This window comes from Ictidomys tridecemlineatus, chromosome 4 (assembly GCF_052094955.1).
Source record: "Ictidomys tridecemlineatus isolate mIctTri1 chromosome 4, mIctTri1.hap1, whole genome shotgun sequence".
Classification (NCBI taxonomy): domain Eukaryota; kingdom Metazoa; phylum Chordata; class Mammalia; order Rodentia; family Sciuridae; genus Ictidomys; species Ictidomys tridecemlineatus.
The window spans coordinates 101963979-101987891 of record NC_135480.1 but is presented as its reverse complement, the minus strand read 5'-3'; the positions used below and the strand labels follow the sequence as shown (position 1 = coordinate 101987891).

The following is a 23913-nucleotide window of genomic DNA, read 5'->3' as shown; positions in this document are numbered from 1 at the left end:
GCTGCAAACTTCTCAGACAGGTCCAAACGAAGCCAAGGCCAAGTGGTAACCCAACGGGTTATTCCTGCAGGCACTTCCTTCTTCCGTCTGTAAATACTGCCCTGCTGCTCCGGGGAGCTCCCTGAACTTTACTGTTCCCGCGCGTTGCCTGGTTCATGAATCCCTTCTTTGCTCAAATACCGATAAATTTAGCCCAAGTTCTTTGAACGGTGGCACACACTGCTCAGGCGCTGAGGCTGACAGCCTCCGACCGACCGCAAGCCTGTGTCCTGCAGGAGGCACTTCCCCGTGAGCTCCCCCAATCCCACCCCGTTGCTTCAAGCCTGAGTCTTGGCCCCCTTGCATCATGGCCGAGCTGCCTCCTTGCTCCAGCCTCCTAATGTGCCTGCCCATCCTCCACCACTCTTCTTCCACGCAAGCCTGCTGGTTCAGCCAGCTGCCTCCTTGGCTTGGCAAAGCCCTCTCACAGACCTGTGCCAACGCGACCCGCCAGCTTGTCTCACAACCTCCCCTGCAAGGCCAAGTTCTGTGGAGCTGGCCCAGCTTCTCACTATTCCCTTAACAGCACACGGAGATGGCCTCCTGCCCACTCCCTTGGCAAACTCCTACATGATCTTCAAGACCCACTGGGTCATCCTGACCCATCCCTGTCCTGCGTTCCCACAGTACTCCTGTAGATAATAATGAGGGTCCCTGAGCTTTATGCAACACTGAGGATAGACTCTTCAGCCATTCTGTTTCCAGTGATGAAGAAAGGGTCACCCTCTGAGGCTAGCAGTTTTGGAGCCACACCAGGAACTGGAATCTAGCTCATGGATGTGTGGCCCTAACTATCTCCCTGGCCCTCAGGGGCCCATTCCCCCAAACCTAATCACATGACTTTGAGGGACGGGCCTGAGCAGGTGGCCCCAGTTGAAACTGGTGAACAGAAAAGGCAAAAAAAAAAAAAAAGTGGAAAGAGAGGGGTGAGCCCTGTGGTCAGAGATCAGGAGGGGTAGGTAGGCCACATCCCCTCAGGTGGCCACACCTCAAAGCCTGAACTTTGACTGACCTGGATAGGTAGTGAAGCCAGGCTGTGCCCAGGGAGTTGGAGGTGCCAGGCTTGCTCCCTTTGCCACAGTCAGAGCCACCATGGCCTGGAAGACCTGGGAGCTGCACCTGCTACTTTTGCTGGGGCTGGGACTAAGGTCCTGGGGGGCCCTACCGCCACCCTGTGAGAGGTAGGCTTCTGGGGAAGGCTTCTGGGGGCAGAGAGGTGGGCTGGGATGGAAGGCTGGAGTGAGGCCTCAAGCTCTGAGATTCAGCTCTTCATAGGGAAGAGGGAATTAGGTTTTCTTGTGTAGCAGGCTCTGTGCCAGGCACCAAGCCTCCAGTCCTGGGACAAGGTGAAGCTGCCTGAGAATGGCCTGTACATGGTCCAGGAGCCTGCTGACCAGAGCCTGTTCTCCAAGCTGCTCTTTGAACCACAGGACTGTTCTCAGGATTATATTATTCTAGCAAATAGTGATCAGTGCCTCTGGGTCCAGTCCCGGGTACCAAAATAAACAACTGAGCAATGAGGAGATCGGGGAACGTAAACCTATTTCTTTACTTCCCTCTAAGGCCTGAAATGCCAATAAGAGCTGTTCTGTCTGTCAGCAAAAGAGACTGAGGCCCCTGGCTATTGTAGAGAATCCCCTGGGAGAAGGCCCTGGACACAGGGGCAAGTTGGACTGATGCCAGGGATCCTGGAAGGCTGCAGGTGTGTCCTAATGGGAAGGGACAAGGCTTTGCGTGGCAGTGCAGGCGGAAATGCTCAAAGTACTGCAAGAGGACCAGGACAGAGGACGCAGCAGTTGAAGCACTTCTTATCTGTCACAGAGCAAGATGAAGGCGTAGAAGGCTGCTTACACACCTTCCCACACGTGCTCACACTCCACCAGGGGGAGCGCCTCAGGAAGGTCCCTGCTAGATAGAGGGCTCCGCTTTTCTGGGAAATTGAGAGGTGGGGGGCTGGTATGATGATCCAGTTCTTCCCGTGGGGGGAGATGACAGCATAACTATACTTTTTTCCTTGGTACCCACGTCACCTTTCTTTTCTTTTTTTTTTTTAATATATATTTTTAGTTGTAGTTGGACACAGTACCTTTATTTTATTTATTTATTTTTATGTGATGCTAAGGATCCAACCCAGTGCCTCCCCCATGCTAGGGGAGCGCTCTACCACTGAGCCACAACCCCAGCCCCCCCCTCCCTGCCCAGCCCTGCCACATCATCTTTCTCTATCCTGCGTGATACGGTGGTCTCAGTACCAACTGCAAGAAGCGGCGATGATTCCTAAGTTTAGAAAATGTAACTAAACTTTTAAACCTTCATGTGAGAATTTCTCAGGGCCCTGTGGGTGGCCAGGCCTTCTCTGCCTCTGACAATATGGGGCCAGCCGCAGAGGCAGCCGCTGTGCTGCATTAGCCTACCTGGTCTGTAGGGATGCAGCCCTGCCTATGTGAAGGCACTGAGGGAGAGGCACTTGCTAGACCAAAATTGCAAACTGCAATCTGCACAGGCACAGTGGCAGAATCTAATGTCTTTTCCAAAGGAGGAAATGTTTGGGTATCCATGGAGAGAAGGAAGGATTGCCACTGAGGGAGGAAAGGAATGAACAGATGGATCAATGATAAGTGCAAAGAGGGAATTCCCCTGTTCCATTAGTGTTCTGAAGGAGGCTCAAAGGAAGGGATGACATCGCCTCTTAGTCACTTATACCAGGTGCCTGCCTTGGCACCTGATAAGATCAGATGGAACCCTGTACACCTGAGTGGCCTTATCCTGGAGGACATTTTGTCCTGTGATATGATGATAGCCTGTCATTGAGGACAATAGGGCTCTAGTGTTATGCCAACATATTTTCACTTTTGTTGTTCTGCTATTATCTGCCATATGGTGATATTGTAAAACATTGGCATTGTTGATAAGATTATAATGCTAATATTAATGGTCATCTGTATTGGAAAACCACCCCATCTCTTCCTCCTTGCTAGTTTCTCTAAATTTTAATTGTAGCATTTTGATGTTGTTTCTTTATCTGTTAAAAAAAATGCTACACCAAACATAAATGCTGAGAAAAAGTATGACTGTTTTGCTGTAGGGGACTGGTGGCCAAAGACTAGGGGGTGGACTGTTGTATAATTAACAGGTTTGTTCTTTGACCTCAGTTCTTGGGAGGTGACCTCTAAACTCTTGGAATTTCCCAGATGATAGGATTGTCTTTGGTATTCATGGCCATCTTATGCTAAATAGCTTTTGCTGAGGAATCCACTCAGCCAGGGGTCAGGCCACTGGGGAAAGCCTGACCACACGGATAGGAGGTGGGCTCTGAGCCACCTGGTACCGGCCCAGACTCCTCCTTCTGGGGGGGGGGGGCAGGGGCTGGAGATGGATTCCAGTTGTGGTCCACGATTCAATCAGTCTTGCCTACACAATGAAACCCCAAGCTCTGGATACCCAGGATTGGAAAGGAAGTCAACCCGGCAGTGGGCCGGAGGGCGATGTGTCCTGATTTTACAAGGAAAAGACGTGAAAAGACGTGGGAGCTTGCCCTCAGGACCTTCCCACACCTCCCTGTGTGTTACTGTTACTGTCCAGGGGTCTTAGGTTAATTGTTTCCATTCAGCAAAGAATTAATGAATGGGACAGAGATAGCAGTTGGACAGAGATGTGTTCCAAGCCACAGCAACAGACTTCAGGAAGGGGCCTGGAGCTGGGAGTCAGCTAGAGAAGTTCTGGATGGTTCTTTTTATGGTCTCTGGAATCCCTCCTTTGCTTTTCTTCTCCCCTGCCCGTGCTCTCCTCTCTATTGGTGTTCCCTGTGTCCTTGTGTCTGTCTTAGTTTGTCTGTTGGACACACTAAAGGAGCACCAGCTCACAAGCATCTATCTGATTGTGTCTGACAGTCAGACACAATCGCTCGTGTCCGTGAGCACTTGCGTCAACCGGGAAGTGGACCTCCTTGGCGGACCTTCTCCCTGCTCCCTTGGTCTGGAGGCGCTCTGACTTCCTCCTTCACCATCCTGCCCTGGCCGCCTCCCCCCCCCTTTACATCTCCCTTGTGTTTCTTCATTTCATTATTATGATAACGCTGTTGTGGAGCTGGGGCTTTTCAAGGAACTGAGGCAGCGCAAAGGCCCCTCTCAAACCCCAATTCTTGTAATCAAGTCAGAAAGATTTCAGACATGTCACTCAGAGTAATGAGTTTATTGAAGGGACACGAAAAGGAAAAGGGGACACTTTCAGGGGAGAGAGTGGATCCTTTCAGAGAGGAGGACAGTGTGCCTCTCCTGCACTCCAGTTTTATTGGGGATCCCGGAGAATTCCACCCAGGTCCACCTCTTGACTTTTGACTGACAACAGATTGACAGACAACTCTATGACAACTCCTTGGCCCATGGTGACTAGTTATATTGGATTCTTTTTTTTTTTTTTTAAGAGAGAATGAGAGATGTGTGTGGGGGGAGAGAGAGAGAGAGAGAATTTTTTAATATTTATTTTTTAGTTTTCAGCGGACACAACCGGTGCTGAGGATCAAACCCAGGCCGCATGCATGCCAGGGGAGCACGCTACCACTTGAGCCACATCCCCGCCCTATATTGGATTCTTAATCATCTTTATAGGTTTTTATGGTTAGGAAGAATTATCCTTATCTTCTGGGATCTGTTCTATGAAAAGGTCACAAATGTCTCTCCCTTCAAAGTAACTTGGGTTCCTCTTATCGATGTTATTTCCTGCCTGCATTTCCTGGCAGATAACAGGGAGTTTGCTGAGGAATGTGACATAGCCTGTCCACTTAGGCCAGGAGGGCTGCAGGTAAATTGCTTTTTGGTGAAGAAAACCTGTGAAGTCAACACAATGGGCCTATTTTATAGAATTATTCTCTACCCTGTGTTCCCATCATCCACATCTCTCTGTCTCCTAACAAAACTATAATTTTAAATATAGTTTGTCTACTGTACTGATTTGTATAGAACTAGAATTGTAAGAATAGCACCTCCCAGGGCTGGGGCTGTGGCTCAGCGGTAATGTACTTGCCTGGCATGTGTGAGGCACTGGGTTCAATTCTCAGCACCACATATAAATAAGTAAAAATAAAGATCTATCAACATCTAAAAAAAATATTAAAAAAAAAAGAAGAATAGCATCTCCCAGAGTTCCATGAGCCACTTTAGCAAATTACCAAATGTAAGGGATTATGGGAACCCCCAGATTTGCAATGAGTTGGCTGAAGTACAAGTAGTCTGGGGACCCCCCAAACATGCAGCTGGCATCTGAAGTGAGTATGGTTTTATTAAGCTGTGCCCTGAAACCTGTGAAGTCCACTCAGCATCACAATTGAATTGCATATACCAACATTCCTCTGACCTCTGCTCTCTTATGACAAAACCATTGTATTTGCTGGGTATTTAGTATAGAATTAAGTGATAGATACAGCAATAATATCAGTCAGTCTGTGCCTGATATGAGAAGAAAGCAATGATGGCTAGGGAGAGATTTAAAGAAACTACGAATGTGACCTATTTGCATCTTATGATAAACTTGTGCAGATCTAGCCAGGCGTGGTGTGCACACCTGTAATCCCAGCAGCTCGGGAGACTGAGGCAGGAGGATTGCAAGTTCAAAGCCAGCCTCAGCAAAAGCAAGGTGCTAAGCAACTCAGTGATTCAGTGAGACTCTGTCTCTAAATAAAATACAAAAATGAAGGGGGGCTGGGGATGTAGCTCAGTGGTTCAGTGTCCCTGAGTTCAAATCCCCAGTACCCCCCTCAAAAAAAAAAAAAAAAAAAAACATTGTACAGAACTGATATAGGACATATGAGGCTGGACACCTGAGGAATTTTCAGGAAACAGTTTTATTTAAATTGCAGTGGACCAGAGGGGCTAATACCCCAAATTCTCTGGACCTCAAGTCTGGAAATTCTCTTAGATTAATACTCAGCGAGGTGGTTATTACACAGTGGGTGGGTACATGACAGTTACTCCTTGTCCCATGATTTAGGCTAGACAGAGGTTTTTCAAGTTTTCACCATGGAAAACAGATAATAATCTTTAGCACAACAAGAAGCTTGGTGGCAGACCTCGCTTTTACAAGAGAGAGAAACCTACCCTTTACAAGACAGAGGAAGCTTCAAATCACACTGAGTTCTTTGCAGAAATCCTGCTAACATTCTTTGTAAAGATCTTGTTGACTAAGAGAAGCAAAATGAGAACAAATATGGTGGGGGGTTTCTGGAGACGCTTAATTATGGTGGGGGTGGGGAGTACCTGGTCTGCATCAGAACTGCTTAGTATAGAAATTAGCAGCAGGTGTGGTGGCACATGCATGTCATCCCAGAGGCAGGAGGATGGCAAGTTCGAGTCCAGCCTCAGCAATTTAGTGAGACTCTGTCTCAAAATAAAAAAAATGAAAAAAGGGCCAGGATGTGGCTCACTGGAAAAGCACACCTGTGCTCAATGCTCAGTTTTTGTTTATTCTTTTTTTGGTAAAGGAATAAACAAAAATTCCTCTTCAGGCCGGTCACTTTCCATTGGTATTACATCCTCAGGAAGCTTTGACTCAGTCTCCTAATATGGTCAGTCGTCACTCTCAGTACTATCATATGATTTGTTTATATAAGGTAGTTAAATCTTATCAACAATGCCAGCATTATGCCATATCATAGCATATTCACAGAACAATTCTGTTTCCTTATAGATGTGCTTGTAAAAATTACAGAGATGTTTTCTATAAAGCCCTCCCAGTAGAAGAATAGACATTATGAATAGACATCAGTGCAGGTGACATGACTTGATAATTTTCAGGGTCCTAGGTTGGTTGGGGACAAGGCCAGTCACCCTGCCTTAGTTTGCAGGCTTGGTTTCACTGTGTGCACCAATAGTACAGGACCCCCCTCCTACAGGGAGGACATGGTGGTATTCAGAATAGTCATCTCCTTGCTAACTGGCCTGCAGGGTAGGTAAGGACAGACAGTGCATCAATGCATGTTGCAGGTGTCCCCAGAGAACCCCCACAAGTATGAATGCCCCTAAGATCCCCAGAGCTGTGGCCTTGGAGCCTCAGCAGCTGGAATGCAGGGTGTTCCGTGGTTGCTTTGGTCTTAAGTCTGTGTTCACTAATCAAGAGGCCCTGCTGGGGCAGTGCACTGGCCCTTGCCCACGTTGGGTCCAGTCATAATCCAGCATGATTAGCACTTGGCCTGACTCTTCACTAGAGTGTCCTCGTTGGTCATTATTCCTACGGCTTGATCCCCTCCTGGGAGAGAACTCCCCAACCTGCTTGATCTAGTTAATAAATCCTTTTCCTCTGAGTGCTGCTCCTCACCTTGTTCCACAGTAGGGGAACCTGTCTCGCCCAAAGCCCCCTCTGTCTCCTGGCCAGTGGTGTTCAATCCGTCCTGTCTGTCATTGTCTTTGAGTGTGGAGGGCCTCAGCGCTGAGTTCCCCACTGCAGAGTGAGAGGCACGGTGGGTCGTCGGTACTGAAGTGAAACTGAGTATGCTGAAGGAAGGCCCACAGGATGGGGCTATTCCTCAGGAGCAGTTGGACGGCCAGGTGCTGCCACGCTTCGATCCCCTTAGAAACCCATCTTCCTCTATTCTGTTGGGTAATCATCTGTCTCCAAAAACAAAGGTGGCCGGCCTCTGTGCATATAGCACGCAGCGTCGGCTCAAGCGTGCTGCTGCTGCCGCTGCTATATTTTGTCCAATGTAACCAGGAACTTTCTAAACACTTGGTTATCAAGGTTTACAGTTACAGTGATTTGTCTGCCACACGGTAAACCACCCACTTCAAAGGGCCAGTAGGGAGAAGTTTCCGGAAATTCTTTCCCAAATGCTCTGCTCTCCTTGTAGTAAATGTAACCTGAACCTAAGAGTCAAAAGACTGGCACATTCCTCAAGTGACATCCAGTCCTCAGCAATTGGTCCAGCTCATCAGCTTATCATATGACCAGCATGTTTCAGAGCAGTGCCACCCGGGTTCCCAAAGCAGGAGGACTCCTGGCAAATGCAAGGCTTCCCGCCTGCAGGCATCTGCTATGCCCATGCTATGAGACGGTATTATCCTCTTGTTCCAAGTCCCTCTCAGGCGCCAACGTGATATTAGGTTTCCTTCACTGCACAACTCATTTATTTATTTATTTACCTACAGCTACGTTTCTCCTCTCCATTACCCATCAGTTTTTTTTTTTGTTGTTGTTGTTTATTTGTTTTGTTTTGTTTTTAATATACTGGGTATCAAACCTAGGGACATCTTACCACTGAGCTTTTTTTAGTTTTTGAGACAGGGTCTCAAAGTTGCCTAGGGCCTAGCTAAGTTGCTGAGGCTGGCCTTGAACTGGCATCCTCCTGTCTCAGCATCCTGAACTGCTGGAATTCCAGATGTGCACCACCATACCAGCTTCACATTGTGTTTCTTGATCTGAAGGAAAGTCGCCCAGCAGTCCACAGAGCTGCAGGATCTTCTGTTCCAAGATAGCATTTAATAGAATTCTGAGCATTTGCATCCATTCACAGGTGTGCTCTGCCACTTTAGCATCCCCTCTTAAATTTCTATAATAACTCCCATTGGGTTCTGCCCCGTAGGGAGGACATCTCTAATAGTTCAGTTTTTCACTGCTCAACTACCAGGCCATTGGCCACTGCCTGTGAGTCAGTAAAAACCCAAACAGAGGGGGTTTCATCATCCAACTTTGCCTTCACTGCAGGACAACAGCACGCAATTCAGACCCTGGGCTGATTTGTTCTTACCTTCTTCAGAGATTCTCTGTTAGAGTGAGTGGCCTCTTAAACAAACCCCGAAATCCACCAGCTTTTTGTTGGTCAATAGAGAGCTCCCAGGTGGCCATAGGATCCATCAACCCCTTGGGGCCTGCCAAAGTTGGCTATGGGGGAAGAGAAGCTGCCTGCTCATCGGTATAGCAGCCTTTCCTGGCCTCCTTCCCGCGGCACGAAGCACATCCCTGAGCACCATTGCTATTGCATGAGAAGCTCTTCTGGGCTCCGCTTCTCCACCAGAAAACTCTGTTGACATCATCAAGACCTTTCGGGCATTTCAGGTTTCAGAATAAGTATCCTGCAGTCATGGAGCAGTTTCAGTGAGCACCCAAGAGCAAACTAGTCACTCTTTTACATGGCACCCATTGTACACCACATCTGGAAATTTTCTGGTCTGAAATCTCAAGTTTCCACCGGGTGCAACTCACAGGCTTTTGTTATAACACTTCCTGGTCCTGGTTGGATCCACACAAGGCTGTTGTGCAGAGAGTTGGCCCACGCCAGCCCTCCAGGGGCTAATACATCACTGACTGAAGCACTCAGCTTCTTTCTTCACCCGCTGCCCTGCACTGGGTCCACGTAACAACCAGCCAGGGCCCTGGCCACTGCGCACTTCCTTCACTATACGAAGACCCTACTTGTTCTCCCAGCCATGTCTGTCACCACCTCCCACAAACTGCCACCACAACAAACACCACAAACATGCACGGTCCTAGTCCAGTCCCGGGAAACACTCCCTGAAAAGCCTGTTCAGGCTCTAGCCTCTCTCTGACCCTTTTCGCCCATGAATGTCGCTGCAGCCAGATTTACTGCCACGGGGAACTCCTGCACCAAATTCAGATGGCCAGGCTCTTTCCAGACGACAAGCAGTTTGTGGACATGTCGCTCTCCACAGCTCCAGGTGAGGCCACCTCCCACCCAAAGAAGGCAGGGGAGAGCAGGGCACAGTGGTGCATGCCTGTAATCCCAGTGACTTGGGAGGCTGAGGCAGGAGGATCACAGGTTCAAAGTCAGCCTCAGCAACCTAGCAAGGCCCTAAGGAATTCAGCAAGACCCTGTCTCTAAATAAAATATTAAAATATGGTTCAGTGGATTCAATTCCTGGTACCAAAAAAAAAAAAAAAAAAAAATGGCAAGGGAGAGAGCAGGTGCAGAGGCAGCCTGCTGAGCCCTCCCTGCTGGTGCTCTCCAGACCAAGTCCTGCAGAGGTTCCGCGAGCTGGCTGAGGCCCACAACCACAGCATCCCCAGGCAGCAGCTGCAGGAGTTCATACAGCAACACTTCCAGGCTGTGGGGAAGGAGCTGCAGCCTTGGACCCCTGGGGACTGGAAAGAGAGGTATGAGTCTGGACAGGGGATGGGAAAGGATCCTTCTGCCAGGAGGGCCTCCCTGAACCCTGTGGGGCCGGCACTCTTCCAGTCCCCAGTTCCTGCAGAAGATCTCGGATGCCAAGCTTCGTGTCTGGGCATGGCAGCTGAACCAGATCTGGAAGAAGCTGGGGAAGCAGGTAACGCTGTCCTGGGGATGCCCAAGGGTCTGGCCCACAGCTCTGGGAGTGGGAGATGGATGGCTGTTGGGCTCCTGGATCAGGCCTCTGCCTCGGGAAAGTAACTGCTGCCGTGTGTGTGTGTGGGGAGCCCTCCCTCAGCACAGTCCCAAGGAACTTTCTCCCATTTGTCTGAGGCTCAGAGAGGCCCGTAGTTTGTCCACCTGGAGGATCCCCCTGAGTGGTCTCCCAGGACCACCTGAGCGCTCTCCAGTGGCCTCTGTTTGCTGGCAATGAGAGCTGCTCAAATCACCCTCGACAGCTTGGCCACCTTCTTCCTCATAGGGACCCACCTGTGCCCCGTTCTGCTAGTCCCTCAAAATGACTGAGGCAGGCTGAGCTTCCACTGATACCATGCACGCTAGAACTTGGACAGATGGGCAGAGAAAGGAGCTGCTGAGCCCTGTGCAAGCCCCACACTGCTCTTGCCCTTGCTGTCCCTCTGCCTGATTCCTGGGGAAAGGCATTCCCCACAGCTGGGGGAGCATTTGAGATTTTGTTCCCACCTGCCAGAGCTGCGGGTGGGAGGCTCGCCCATGGGGCCTGACTTGGATTGGTGGTAGCCACACAGAGGTGGGAGTGGAAGGGAAATGAGGGCCAGCTCCCCTCTCCTGCTTAGGCCCCCAGGTTGCTGACTGGTGGTCATGTGCCAGGTGCCAAGATGAGTGGTCAAGGCTTCCACACACGGATAGGTTGAGCCAGGACCTTGAAGGCTGTGGAAGAATGAGGACCAGAAGGCTCCTCATGGCCATGCAGCAGCAGAGACAGATCCTGGCTCCTCAGCCATGGCACCAGGGCCTCTGCCCCCACCACCACAGCCTCCACCCTCATGTGGCAGTAGGCTCCCCTGTACCCTCTCTCCTGACTCCAGATAAAGCCAGAGGTTCTCAGCCAACCTGAACGATTCTCTTTGATCTACTCAAAACACCCCTTCATTGTGCCTGGCGGGCGCTTCGTTGAGTTCTACTACTGGTGAGAATCCTCAGGGGTTGGCAGTGGTGGGGGACGCAGGGATAGTGCCTGACTGGCCTGGCTGTGCAGGGCCCGAGGGCTGACGCCTGACTGCCCCCTTTCCCAGGGACTCCTACTGGGTAATGGAGGGTCTGCTCCTCTCTGAGATGACGGAGACTGTGAAAGGCATGCTGCAGAACTTCCTGGACCTGGTGAAAACGTAAGTGGGCTCCTCCAGATGGGACTGGGCAAAGCAGGCTTGCAGCTGGATCCGCCTTGGCCATTTCACCAGGCCCCCCCGCCCCCCTTTTTTTTGGCAGCTATGGGCACATCCCCAATGGCGGGCGCGTGTACTATTTGCAACGGAGTCAACCCCCGCTCCTGACCCTCATGATGGATCGCTATGTGGCTCATACCAACGACATCACTTTCCTACGGTGGGTCTCCCCTCCTACCTTGTGCTGCCCTGCAGGACTACCCTCTACGGAGACCTCCCAGGAGGGGGGCCACCCTGTGCTTGGGCTGAGGCTCTGCTGCCTGCACTGCAGGGAGAACATCGAGACCCTTGCCTTGGAACTGAACTTCTGGACAGTGAATAGGACCATCTCTGTGCACTCAGGGGAAAAGAGCTATAACCTGAATCGCTATTATGTCCCTTTTGGGGGACCCAGGTAAGGAGCTGCGCCCTGCCACACACACACAGTCTTCTTTTCCATTCACTCTGGTGTGAGCATCACAGACCCAGGATTGGAGGAGCTGCAATTTAGCCTGGCCTCTCAGATGGGGATGCTGAGAGCCCTGAGCCACCTAGGGCTGTGGGGCCCAAGGGCAGCTGAGTGGAAATAGCTCAGTCTCCTGCTTGAGCAGAGGGGCCGAGCACCTCCTAGTGCCAGTCCGCACCTCTCCTCTTTGCCAGGCCCGAGTCCTACAGCAAAGATGCTGAGCTGGCAGAGACCCTGCCCGAAGGTGAGCAGTAGGAGGCTGGGGGGAGGGCAGCTAGACTCCTACAGTGGGTGTCAGGCCTAGGTCAGCTGCTGCCTTGTTCTGCTCTGTCCTCACAGGGGACCGAGAGGCTCTGTGGGCCGAGCTCAAGGCTGGGGCTGAGTCTGGCTGGGACTTCTCTTCTCGCTGGCTGGTTGGAGGCCCAAACCCCGACTCGCTCAGCAGCATCCGAACCAGCAAATTGGTGCCTGTTGATCTGAATGCCTTCCTGTGCCAGGCAGAGGGGCTGATGAGCAACTTCTACTCCAGCCTGGGTGAGCACAGCCTCCCCCCCCCCCCCCCGGGAGGAGGGGACCGATCAGCTTGGTTTTCTGCCTTGGCTAATGGGCCCGGCGGTAGGGAAGGCCTGCCCCCCCAAACCCCATCATTGGCAAGGTCAGTGAGTCATCTCTGCAGTAGCATAAATGTACTGGGCCCCCCTCATCGTCACACTACCCCTCCCCTTCCTACTGTGAGGCCTCGAGGACCTATAGGGGGACACCCCAGTCCACAAATCCAAATTCCCCTCATTCCCTTTTTCCAAAGCTATACTTGGCCCTCTCAGAACTAGGGGGACACACACAGAGAGACCCAGGCAGGCCCAAGGAGCAGTCCAGGGCCATTTGCTCAGGGATTTTATGACCCAGAGGCTTGAAAAGTAGTGGGCTCTGGGGAGACATGGCCCCTTGACCAGGATGGCTCAGCCCCTGGGGAAGAGCACAATAATGCAGATCAAAGGAGAGTCATTTAAGACATGGGGACCCAAGGGCAGAGCCCTGCTTGTTCAGTCCAAATGCAATGCCACCACCAGGGAACCACTCCCAGGCTGAAAGGTACAGAAACTTGCGGGCCCAGCGCTTGGCCGCCCTCAGTGCCCTCCTGTGGGACGAGCAGAAAGGCGCCTGGTTCGACTACGACACAGAGAAGGGCAAGAACCTGGAGTTTTACCCTTCCAACCTCGCCCCGCTCTGGGCCGGCTGCTTCTCTGACCCTGCCACCGTGGACAAGGCTCTGAAATACCTGGAGGTGAGGGACAGCTGGCCGCTCTGAGCCCCTGGAAACACTGAGCAGGGACTTGGCAGGTCAGCCACCTACCCACTGCTGTCTGTGCCTGTCCTCGCCTGCGGGTCCCACTCAGGCCACCAGGGGGACAGCTGTGAGCCAAGAAGAGGAGGGACAGGAAGGGCCCCTCTGCTCCCTGAGGGCCCAGCATCCTGGCTCCCTGCCCAGGCTCCACCCACAGTCCCAGCAATGTCTGGAACCTTCTAGGACAGCCAGGTCCTGACCTACCAGCATGGGATTCCGACCTCTCTCCGGAACACAGGCCAGCAGTGGGATTTCCCCAATGCCTGGGCCCCCCTGCAGGATCTGGTCATCAGAGGTAGGCAAGCAGGCAGGGGATCTGTGCCAGGGTGGACCCCAGCTGCTCCGGGACTGGGGAGGTGACTGAAGGAATGCGGGACCCCTGGTCCTTTCTCTGGCTCCTCTGTTCTCTCTGCCCCGCAGCTAACACATCCTCCCCCCTGTCCAGTATAACCAGCCCTCCTCTCCCTCCAAACCTGGGCCCAGGATTGAGTACAGGGTGGCCTCTGGTTCAAGAGGCCACTCTGACCCACTCAAGAGGTCTCAGGACCCAGCCAGGCCTCATTCCCTCTGTGGGGACAGTAAGGCCCAGTCTGTTGTGCCAGGGAAGGGGGCTCTGGGGATTCAGATTCTGCTTGGGGTGGGGTCTAGGCTTGGCCAAGTCCTCTTCGCCTCGGACCCAGGAAGTGGCTTTCCAGCTGGCCCAGAATTGGATCCGAACCAACTTTGATGTCTACTCCCAAAAGTCAGCCATGTACGAGAAGGTGAGCAGGCAGGGGTGTTCTTTGTCCCTCACCCTCCTCCCCCAGGTGAGGTGGGGAAGTCAGGCTTGGCAGACCCTGGACTGTGCAACCAGGACAGTGGCGGCGCCCAGTGGCCACCGCCAGGCACTGCAGGGGCCAGAGCTTCAGGCCAGAGCATCTCCCAAGGGCTCCAAGGCTGGTTGCCTGGGGCTGGAGTGGTGGCTTGGGGACAGCTCCTGACCTACAGCTTGCCCTCTTCTCCCCAGTATGACATCAGCAATGGTGGACAGCCAGGTGGAGGAGGGGAGTATGAAGTTCAGGTGAGCGGGCCAGGGCTGAGCTGGCCAACACCTTACAACTCCTGGGCTCCACTGTCCACAAGAACCGACTTGACCCTCTGGGCCCCAATGTGCCTTGTCTGGGGGCCCACAGGGAGGACCTGACTGGTGCTCCTTGGTACCCCTGGGGATGGGCGGGACAGAGCTCCTGGGGTAGGGAATCCTACACCCTCAAAATAGGGGCTTGGGCTCCCCCAAGATCTGGCCCCACAGGCCTTGCCTCTCTCCAGGAGGGGTTTGGCTGGACCAATGGAATGGCCCTGATGCTCCTGGACCGCTATGGTGACCGGCTGACCTCGGGGACCCAGATGACTCCTCAGGTGCCCCCCTGCCTGGTGGCTGCCCTTCTGTTCCACCTCCTGCTCAGCTTCCTGCCGTGGTGACCAGGGACTAGCAAGGTGGCCTCACCACCTGCCCCTGCCTGCTGCACTTCCTCCTCTGCCCCATCTCCCAGCCTGCTCTGTTCAGAGTGCAGGGGGCAGAGCAGTGGCCTGGAGGCCAGGTGGTGGGGCTGGGGCCCTTCTGGAACCCTTGATGGGGTGTTAATCCTGCAGGGTAAAGAAGACACCGCCCTGCCTCCCGTGTACCCCAGCCCCATGCCCCGCACAGCCTGTTCTTCCACACACTTACATAGTCCAAATGCTTTATTGTTCTGCTTCTTTGTAAATGCTTACCAATACTGAAAAACACCCAGCCCGGCCCAGGCCACAGGGACGCGGGGCTGGGGAAGAGGGCAGGGGAGGTGGGCTTAGTGTTAAGGCGGCAAAGGGCTGAGGCCAGACAGCTGGAGGCTGGTCCTCCACTCCCCTTTTCCATTATCCTTTGGAGGCTGAAGGGTGGGCAGTGGAGCTCAGGCCAGTCCCTCTGTGGCTCCCTCTTGCCCAGTCCTTCCCTCTGAGAGCTCGGAGCCACCCCCCCTTCCTGTCCGGAACTCAACCCTGTAGGACCCAGAGGACACCCTTTGGCGTCCTCTCCCAGGTGCTGGCTGTCCCTCTGGTCATGGATCCCCTGCATCATCCCTTCTGGCTCTAGGCAAGGCACGAGTGAAGGGAGAGGGCTGGCGTGGAGTGCCGCAGGCTGCTCGACTGGGGACTAGACACAGGCAGGGGGTGGGGAGGTGCTCAGTCCTTTCCCCCTGCATGACATGACCCCGCGCCTGGGCTGGAGAGATGATGGCGCGTACCCTCAGATGGCCCATCACTGAGCAGTGGGCTCAGCCATGGAGCTGCTGCAGTTAGTATGTAACCATGACAATGAAGCGATCACCATGGAGACCATGGTGATGGTTCTCCAACCAGGGAATGGGGCTGGAACCTCAAGGGTGACACTTGAAGTGTCTGTCCCTCAAGCAAATTAAAAACATAGAAACGAGGGAGACAGTGAGGCAGAGGGCGCTGGAGCAGTGTGCTGCCTGCGCTGCTGCCCCGCGGGGTGGCTCTGCTCGGCCCCAAGGCCCTGCAGGGCGGAGGCAAGAGGATCTTTGGCAGAATCTGGTACCATAATTAGTCCTTTACAAAGAGAAAACAGACTGGGGAGAGCAGGTCAGACTGAGCCTCTGTGGCAGTTCCTCCACGGTGTGGGCCGGCACCGGGCAGCATTCTGAACAGGAACTGCGAGTTCTGGGCTCCCAGGAGGCAGCAAGTCCCCTCCCACCTTCCTCTTCTGAGCCCAGAAACTCACAGGACTGAATCCCTACAGAGTACCACAAAGTCTTCTTGCACAAAGGCCCTGGCCGCTCCGCTACATCCTGCTCCTGTGAGGGCTGGCGCCCACTGTGCAGCTGCCCACAGGGGCCAGCAGAGCAGCAAGAGGCTGGCATGGGTCCTGGGGCCAGCCTGAGGGTCCCGGAGGCCACGGCAGTCAGTTCATAAACTGAGTGTAGCCCTCAGCCCCTGTGACGATGACATCCATCCAGATGCGCATGGCCTCTGCAGACGGGGCCACCATGTAGTACAGTCGGTCATGGGTCTTCACGCAAAAGGTGAGGGCTGGGTTCGGGCTCTGTCAAGGGAAGAGAGGAAGGGCTGAGGCAGGACTCGCCAGCCTGGAATATTCTCCTCACCTGCCTCCTGTCTGCCTTTCCCTCAGCCCCAGGAAACCCCAGAGCTGAAGGCTATGTCCGCACGCCCCAGGTGGAATGTTCCCCTTCTCACATCATGGCAGTCATGGGCTCTCTGTACCGGTTTTCTTTTTTTTTCTTTTTTTAGTACCAGGAATTGAATTGAACTCGGGGATACTCAACCACCGAGCCACATCCCCAGCCCTTTTTTGTATTTTATTTAGAGACAGGATCTCACTGAGTTGCTTAGCGCCTCGCCCTTGCTGAGGCTGACATTGAACTCATGATCCTCCTGCCTCAGCCTCCCAAGTCACAGGAATTACTGTTTGTTGGTCCCCCTCCAGTTTCAGAAGCGAGTATGAAAGAATAGATCACAAAAAGATACTCCAGTGGGGACCAGAATTTTTCAGCAAAAAAGAGGCAGGAAAGAGCTATCAGCAAGGTGCCACGAGGGGACCCAAAGAGCAGAGGTCAGGATAGAGCTGGCATGGGAGGAGCTGTTGAGAGAAAGGTAGCATGCAGTAGGGCTGCTGGTCCCCTGCCCCAGATACTTCTTGTTCCCTCCCAGATCTAGTCTGAGGCCCCTCGACCCCTTCTAGCTCCCCGCTCTGCACTGCCCGCCCCCGCCCCCCACAGCCCAACATCCTGCTGCCACCAGACTCAAGCCCACAGGGACTTCTTGCTCTCTCCTCCCTCAGGCCTGGGCAAGTTAGAGCGATGGAGGGGAGAGTCAAGGTCAGGACAGTGGACTCGGAGGTGTTAATTTATGTAGCTATGGTTACAGGCACATGGGGAGGGGTACCTCAGTCACCATAGTGAAGTGGAAAAACCTCTTCTGAGAAGGAAGAGGGAGAAAGGAAGAGAAAAGTGACAAAGAGAACAGGGACTCGGCCGGAGCCTCCACAGAGGGCAGGCTGGAGGCCTTGGCTCCCAGAGTCCAGCTGGCCCACCCTTCCCTGTGGCGGCCCCTGCTGCCCCCCTCTGGTGCTCCACCTCTGACCTTGGCGGCACTGCGCAGGTGGTCATAGTACACTTCCTCGATGGCCTGGAAGTAGATGACCCCCTTCAGCTTCGTCTCATGCTTGTCTGCAAAGGGAATAAGGTCCAGGTGAGGAGGCCCACCATCCTTCAGGACGCGGGCCTGAACTTCCCCGTCTGGGAAACGGGGTGATGGTCCTAGCCTCCTGGACGCCGAAACAGTGCTCAGAAAGGGAGCCCCGAAGACATGGATAATGCTCAGCACATAATTAGAGAAATGCAAAGTAGAACTCTAGAGACAGGCCTCTGCTCACCTGTCAGAATGGCAAAAGCATACAAAAAAACACACACCACACTTTTGGCAAGGCTATGGAGAAAGAGGCAGTTTAATAAACGAAAACGGGAATACAAACTAGTAAAACACTTTTGGACAATTTTCTCATGTGTATCAAAATTAGAAAGTCCAGGCAAGTAGGACATGCCTGTAATCCCAACTACTTTGAGGCGAAGGCAAGAGGATCATAAGTTTGAGGCCAGCCTCAACAACTCAGCAAGACCCTAAGTGACTTAGCAATGCCCTATCTCAACAGAAAAAAATATAAAGGGCTGGGGATGTGGCTCAGTGGTTAAGTGTCCCTGGGTTCAATTCAGGGGTATTCTACCACTGCAAAAAAAGAAAAGAAAAAATTTAAGCTGATAAATACGCCCCCACCCAGTACAGGGAGCCATTTGAGTTGAACCCAGAAGTGCTCTGCCACTGATCTACCTCCCCAGCCCTTTTTACTTCTACTTTTTAAATAAATGAGACAGGGTCATTAAATCATCCAGGTTGGCCTGGAACTTGTGATCTTCTTTCTTCAGCCTCCAAAGTCACTGGAATCAACAGGTGTGAACACCCCACAAGGTTTCCGTCTAAACATTTTCCTGGTTGGTTGTTTATTTGAGTATTGGGGCCAGAACCCAGGCCTCGGGCATGCTAAGCAAGTGCTCCTAGGGATGCTTAACCACTGAACTCCATCTCCAGCCCTTTTTATTTTTTATTTTGAGAAAGGTTTTCAACAAATTGCTTAGGGCAGTGCTAAGTTGCTGAGGCTGGCCCCATATTTGCAGTCCTTCTGCCTCAACTTCCCAAGTTGCTGGGATTATAGGCATGTACCACGGCACCTGGCCTATATTTTGATTCTTGAACCATAAAGATACATTTACTTCATTTTAAAACAGAAAGAAGGCACAACACAGATCCCTGAAGTGCTCCATAGCACACAGCATCCAGAGGTCAGGGGTGGCAGGAAGTGGGAGCATGGCCATTGGACGTAAGAGCAACAGGAAGGGAGAACTCAGGGCCTGGGCCGTCTTTGTGTGGCAAACACTGCGCCATCGCTACAACCGATGCCCTCAACCACGAGCCTGTGTCCTGCAGGAGAGGTCACGCCAATCTCTACCTCAAAGGTGAGAGCCGCAGTAAGCCCCTCCCCATGGGCTCCTTGGGTAACTTTAAGCCCGAGTCGTGGCCCACCTGCGCCCATGTCATGGCCGCACTGCCTTCTTGCTCCAGCCTCCTAATGTGCCTGCCCCATCCTCCACCACTCTTCTTCCAAGAAAATCTAAGCCTGCCGCTTCAGCCAGCCGCCTCCTCAGCTTGGCAAAGCCCTCTCACAGACTGGTGCCAATGCGACCCGCCAGCTTGTCTCACAACCTCCCCTGCAAGGCCAAGTTCTGTGGAGCTGGCCCAGCTTCTCACTATTCCCTTAACAGCACACGGAAATGGCCTCCTGCCCATTCCCTTGGCAAACTCCTATGTGATCTTCAAGACCCATTGCATGTGTGACCACTATGATGCACACTCCACATAGAATCTACTAAGCTGAACTGGACCTTCCTCCATTCGTGAATCCGCCTCGCTAACACCAATAGGTTCCAGGCCCACAGCAGGCACTCAATCATTGTGGAGTGAATGAGCCCTAGGCCCTGGTGTCCGGAGGGAATTCAGAAATTCCTCTCCTAGGAAACTGTGGCACAATGGGGAGAAGACACAGACAGCCTGTTCATTGGCAGGCGTAGCTGGGGAGTCCACGTGCACCTACGCATCCTGGGTTGCCAAGAGTATTAACGTGAGAACACACACAAAGTATGCGGCGTGGTGTCTGGCACATATTGCACATCTGTCACTGCATCATTATACCCTGGGCTGATGTCACACGGCAGACAGACCCTGGATCATGGCAGGAGCTCAGAGGAGGGTGGGAACCTCTGCAGTAAGGTAGAGCCAGGGAGGCTTTGCAGAGGCAGTGTCTGACCTGATCTAGTCCAGGGGCTTCCAGCAAGAGGCAGGAGGTGGTGTAGGCTGAACAGGCCAGGCCCCTCCAGTCAGATCCAGCCCCACGCCCATCTCCATCTCTTCCTCGGGACAAGGACCCTGGCTCCAGGCCTGGCCAATAGCTAGGTTCCCATTATCTCCTATTCCTTCCTTCACTGGAAATAGTAACACCCTCTGCCTCTACTTCCTTACCACCCACCTATCCTTGATCTTGTGCAATCTGGCTCCTGCCCCAAGCACAGCAGAAACATTTCTCTCCACAAGCTCCAGTCCCTGAGTCTAATGGCCTTCGGGCCACATCATTCTTGGCTTTTCGTGCAGCATTCAGTAATGCTGGTGACACCCCCAGCTTCCAAATGCCTGCCCCTTTGGCTGGCTTCCTTCCCTGTATTCACTGCCTGCCTGAACTCGGTCCCCTTTTATTTCAAAAACAGTAAGGAAGGTCACATATGCCAAGAGCCAGCCCTGTGGCACCTGACATATGGTGGCACTGGTTTCCTGCTGCCTGCCTCTCCTGTCTCTGCTGGTCTCTCCCCCTTTCCCAAGCAGACGGAGGCCTGCCCTGGATACAGCTCTCTCTCTTTCCTCTGCTCTACCTTGCAGCAGCTGTGAGACCCAGGGAAATCTACCTAACTTCTTTGGGCCTCAATTTCCTTCTTTGTAAAATGGGTGTAAACCTATGCTTTTCTTGTAGGCTTGTTACAAAAATTAAATCACTAAATCAATGCATAGAGAGTGCTTAGCCCAGCTCCTGGCTCATACAAGTACCTGATAAACAGGATCTGTTATATTGTAGTTGTTATTATTATCAGTCCAACAAATTCAGCTATCACTCTGCCTCTAATACTTTTTCCACACCTAGAAGTCTCGGAGGACCACAACATCAATAGGCCAAACCTGGAGCTCATCTCCCCAGCTGTGTTTCTCTCTCTCCCAAAAAAGTCGCTCTACCTTCTCAGCCCAGGTAGAAAGGTGGGGACACCTGTGCCTCTTCGTCTCTACACCTAGAGCCCAGGAAGGTCAGGGAAGGCTTCTTGGGGTATGTGTGTGGGGGGGTGATACTTGATAAGGGACCAGGTTAGAGGAAGAAGTGGGACACTCCACGTCTGGGCTTCCATGATATCAAATCCTGCAGCCTTTCCCCACTTCCAGGTTTCTAGTGGGATTGCTCTTCCTGGATTTGTGGCAGTGGGACTGTGTGACTCACTGAAAGGTCCCACCCATGGCTTTTGAACAGTTATGATGTGTGTCACTTCTAAGCTGGGGTATTTAATGCCAGTGCAAGGCCCATTTAAGTATCTCTTTTTCCTCTGTCACTGTGGCCAGCAATGGTCTAGAAAGACATATTCTAAAGCAAAGACAACCCACAATGTACACCACATACATACTGGGAATAAAAAGAAAGACTGAAATTCTGAGCTACCAGAATTTGAGAACTGGTTGTTACTACAGCTTATCCTTGCTTAACCTGACTAGGATATACTCCAAGAGGTAAAAGTCCAAAAGGAGTTCCAGGGATAGAAACTACACCAGAGACAGAAGAAAGGGAGTTGAGGGAGCAGTGGGGGCCAGTTGTCTATCCCTGGACTATCCTGAGTGCCCCTTGGCACTGCTTAACTGCTTATCTTGGATAATTTCTAAGGGAACTTATCCAAAAGGGCATCCTCAGCCCACCCTGTGCACCTGCATTGTGTGGGGTGTCCCCTATCAGCAAACCCACTGTGTTTTGTTTTAATCTTTGTTCAGTGTTTGCCTTCATGATAGTGAGTTCCAAGGGACAGAGCTGTGGCCACTTTGCTTATCATCAGAACTTACAGTGGTACCTAGAATTTGTCAGATGCTCAGTAACACTGAGCGAATGAATGAATGAACGAATAACTAAATGGAGGTGAACCACGTAGACTCCATACACTTTTAGGAAGGGAAGGTCAGTTGTCCTGGGTGTTAAATCCCAGGGGTTCCAGTTCTGGGGGGCCCCAGGTGGTACTCACCCACATAGTAGGAAAGGGTGCGCTTGAGCCGGTCAAAGACAAACCAGCGCTTCTTCCAGGATTTAATCTTTCCACCCATCTTGACCAAGTAGCCACGGCAGACCTGGTGGGAAGCAGGAGTAAGAAAGGACCCAAAGCGCAGCCCCTAAATCCTTCTCCCTGAGCAGCCTCCATAAGTATGTGCTGCCCCCTGCGCCTGTATCCCCAGGGGCTGTTCCCAGTATTTCTTCAGGCCCCAACCTCTCATTAGGTCAGGCTGGGAAAGGAATAGAGGCCACTATCCCAAGGCCCTAGGAATGCCTCTGATCACAGGACCCTGTCCCCAGTAGTCTGGGGCCACATCAGCCTAGTACCTTACTGCTGAGCACCACATGCAAGCAGGTATCCACACCATGGCCTGATGACTCGATGTGGGTCTTCAGGTCAAAGTCCTCCTTCCGGATAGGCAGGTAGCGGGTCAGGGGCCGTGCCTGGAGCAGGGGGCAGAGTCAGCATTCTCTTCTCTTTCCCCATCATTCCCTTGTCCTGGTCCCATGGCTTCTCCTGCATCCCCTACAACCTGGCACTCTCTCCCAACCCTCACTCTGTCCCTCAGGTTTCACAGGCCTGATGGCAAAAGTGAAGACTTACACGCTAACTTTACTTAGGCCTGAGCAAAATGCCAAATGAATCCTTGCCTCAGTTTCCCCACCTGGGACCAAGACAGTCATCCTCACCTGGCTCCTGCCCCTCCTTCCTCCCCCCTCCTGGGCTGAACAAAAGACCTGATGTGAACATCCTCCAAGAAAAGAAGTCCAATAAGAAATCTGCTCTCTAGAGCCGGGGTGTAACTTGGTGGTGGTATGTGCAAGGCCATGGTCTAATCCCCAGAAATGTAAAAAACAATAAAGCTGGGCATGATGGCACACACCCGTAATGCCATTGACTCGAGAGGCTGAGACAGGAGGATTGCAAGTTCAAAGCCAGCTAAGCAACTTAGTGAGGCCCTGTCTCAAAAAATGAAAAGGGTTGGCGACGTGGTAAAGCCCCTGGATTCAATCCCTAGAACCCCTAAAAGTAAATAAATAGATAAAATAAATCTGCTTTCCAAATTCAAGTCTTATTCCCATCTGGGCCTCACTATCCTTACATGTAAAAGGACTAGATGATCACTAAGGCCTCCTCCACTTCCCACACTAACTAGAATCCTCAGTCAAGTGGAATGTTTTTTTACTCTTCCTTTCCTCGTAGAATCTTAAAACAGCAGGAAAAGGAAAATCACAAATTAGTTAAAGAAACACAGAACATACAACTTCTAGAAGGAACCCCAAAGATGGACTGACTCTAGCCCCCCTCTGATACCAGACACTGGCATCCCCTACAGCATGACTGAGCCACAGAACAGGGACTGGAAGAGACCGTCACCAACTGAGGCAGGAAAAGAGAATTAGGCATTTGACAAAGGTTCTGAGCTGAGCACAGTGTAATCCCAGCGACTCGGGAGGCTGAGACAGGAGGATCACAAGTTCAAGGCCAGCCTCAGCAATTTAGCAAGATCCTGTCTCAAAACAAAAAATAAAATAAAAAAGGAGCTGGGGTTGTGGCTGAGTGGCAACGCACCCCAGGATTCAATCCCCAGTACCAAAAAGAAAGAAAGAAAAAAGATTCTGACAACAGAGGTGAACTGACCGAGTTCCTGATTGTTTCTTAATTCCCAAACCCACCCAGGTGATTTGTCCTTTAGCACTTATGTTGTTGCACTGCAGAAAACAGGTGACTGCTTGTCACCACTGTGGGGAGATCCCAGAGAACCCCCACCTGGGGAGGCCTGCAGAGAACCCATCAGAAGGGACGGCTCATCTGGATCCTACAGGTCCTCACAGGGCCAGGGGTTGGGAGCAGGGACACAGGTAGATGCCCTTTCCCAGCCCCATTTCTCCTTCTCCTGGCCCGAGTTTCCTGTGGAAGGGCTGGCTCGGGGCAAGGAGGGAATCTCTGTCCGAGGAGAAGCTATGGCCAGGCTCTTGGAGTTGTGAACCCAAAGTCAGAGTGAGGTCATCTACCAACAAGGGATGGAGTGGAAAGATCCCATGCGGCTAGGGTCAGGACACCGTGGGGTGCCATAGGCAAGACAGGCAGCAGGACAA

The 23913-nt window shown here is 52.3% G+C and overlaps 2 protein-coding genes across 40 annotated transcripts in view; one reads left to right on the top strand and one right to left on the bottom strand.

Annotated features, from left to right (window-relative positions):
- The first annotated feature begins 1044 nt into the window (after positions 1 to 1044).
- Treh (trehalase) lies at positions 1045 to 15087 on the top strand. 2 transcript variants are annotated; one of them, XM_005328337.4, is made up of 15 exons: positions 1046 to 1220; positions 9601 to 9701; positions 9993 to 10137; positions 10220 to 10307; positions 11218 to 11318; positions 11425 to 11517; positions 11618 to 11734; positions 11846 to 11968; positions 12214 to 12263; positions 12359 to 12553; positions 13090 to 13304; positions 13548 to 13659; positions 14013 to 14125; positions 14371 to 14424; positions 14673 to 15087. In XM_005328337.4, the coding sequence occupies exons 1-15, from the start codon at positions 1132 to 1134 to the stop codon at positions 14823 to 14825; spliced, it is 1749 nt and encodes a 582-aa protein (XP_005328394.2). In that variant the 5' UTR covers positions 1046 to 1131; the 3' UTR covers positions 14826 to 15087. The 2 variants fall into 2 exon arrangements, with proteins under 2 accessions (XP_077903239.1, XP_005328394.2); XM_078047113.1 differs by lacking the exon at positions 14371 to 14424 and having other exon boundaries at positions 1045 to 1220.
- Positions 15069 to 23913, bottom strand: part of Phldb1 (pleckstrin homology like domain family B member 1) — a 47683-nt gene continuing 38838 nt past the window's right edge. For 22 of the 38 annotated variants that reach the window (XM_078047087.1, XM_078047109.1, XM_078047089.1 and 19 more), the window contains 5 exons: positions 22141 to 22257; positions 21788 to 21890; positions 17502 to 17587; positions 17304 to 17336; positions 15069 to 16443 (listed from right to left, as the gene is read on the bottom strand). In XM_078047087.1, coding sequence (XP_077903213.1) covers positions 16303 to 16443; positions 17304 to 17336; positions 17502 to 17587; positions 21788 to 21890; positions 22141 to 22257 — 480 coding nt within the window. In that variant the 3' untranslated portion in view covers positions 15069 to 16302. The remainder of the gene's footprint in view (positions 16444 to 17303; positions 17337 to 17501; positions 17588 to 21787; positions 21891 to 22140; positions 22258 to 23913) is intronic. The other 16 variants (XM_078047083.1, XM_078047086.1, XM_078047093.1 and 13 more) reach the window with 1 other exon arrangement.

Bases quoted from the DNA above. Each gene is read 5' to 3' on its own strand.
- Treh (XM_005328337.4), top strand. From the start codon at position 1,132: ATGGCCTGGAAGACCTGGGAGCTGCACCTGCTACTTTTGCTGGGGCTG. The intron at 9,702-9,992 runs GTGAGGCCACCT...GGTGCTCTCCAG, and splicing joins GTCGCTCTCCACAGCTCCAG to ACCAAGTCCTGCAGAGGTTC. The intron at 13,305-13,547 runs GTGAGGGACAGC...GGAACCTTCTAG, and splicing joins AGGCTCTGAAATACCTGGAG to GACAGCCAGGTCCTGACCTA.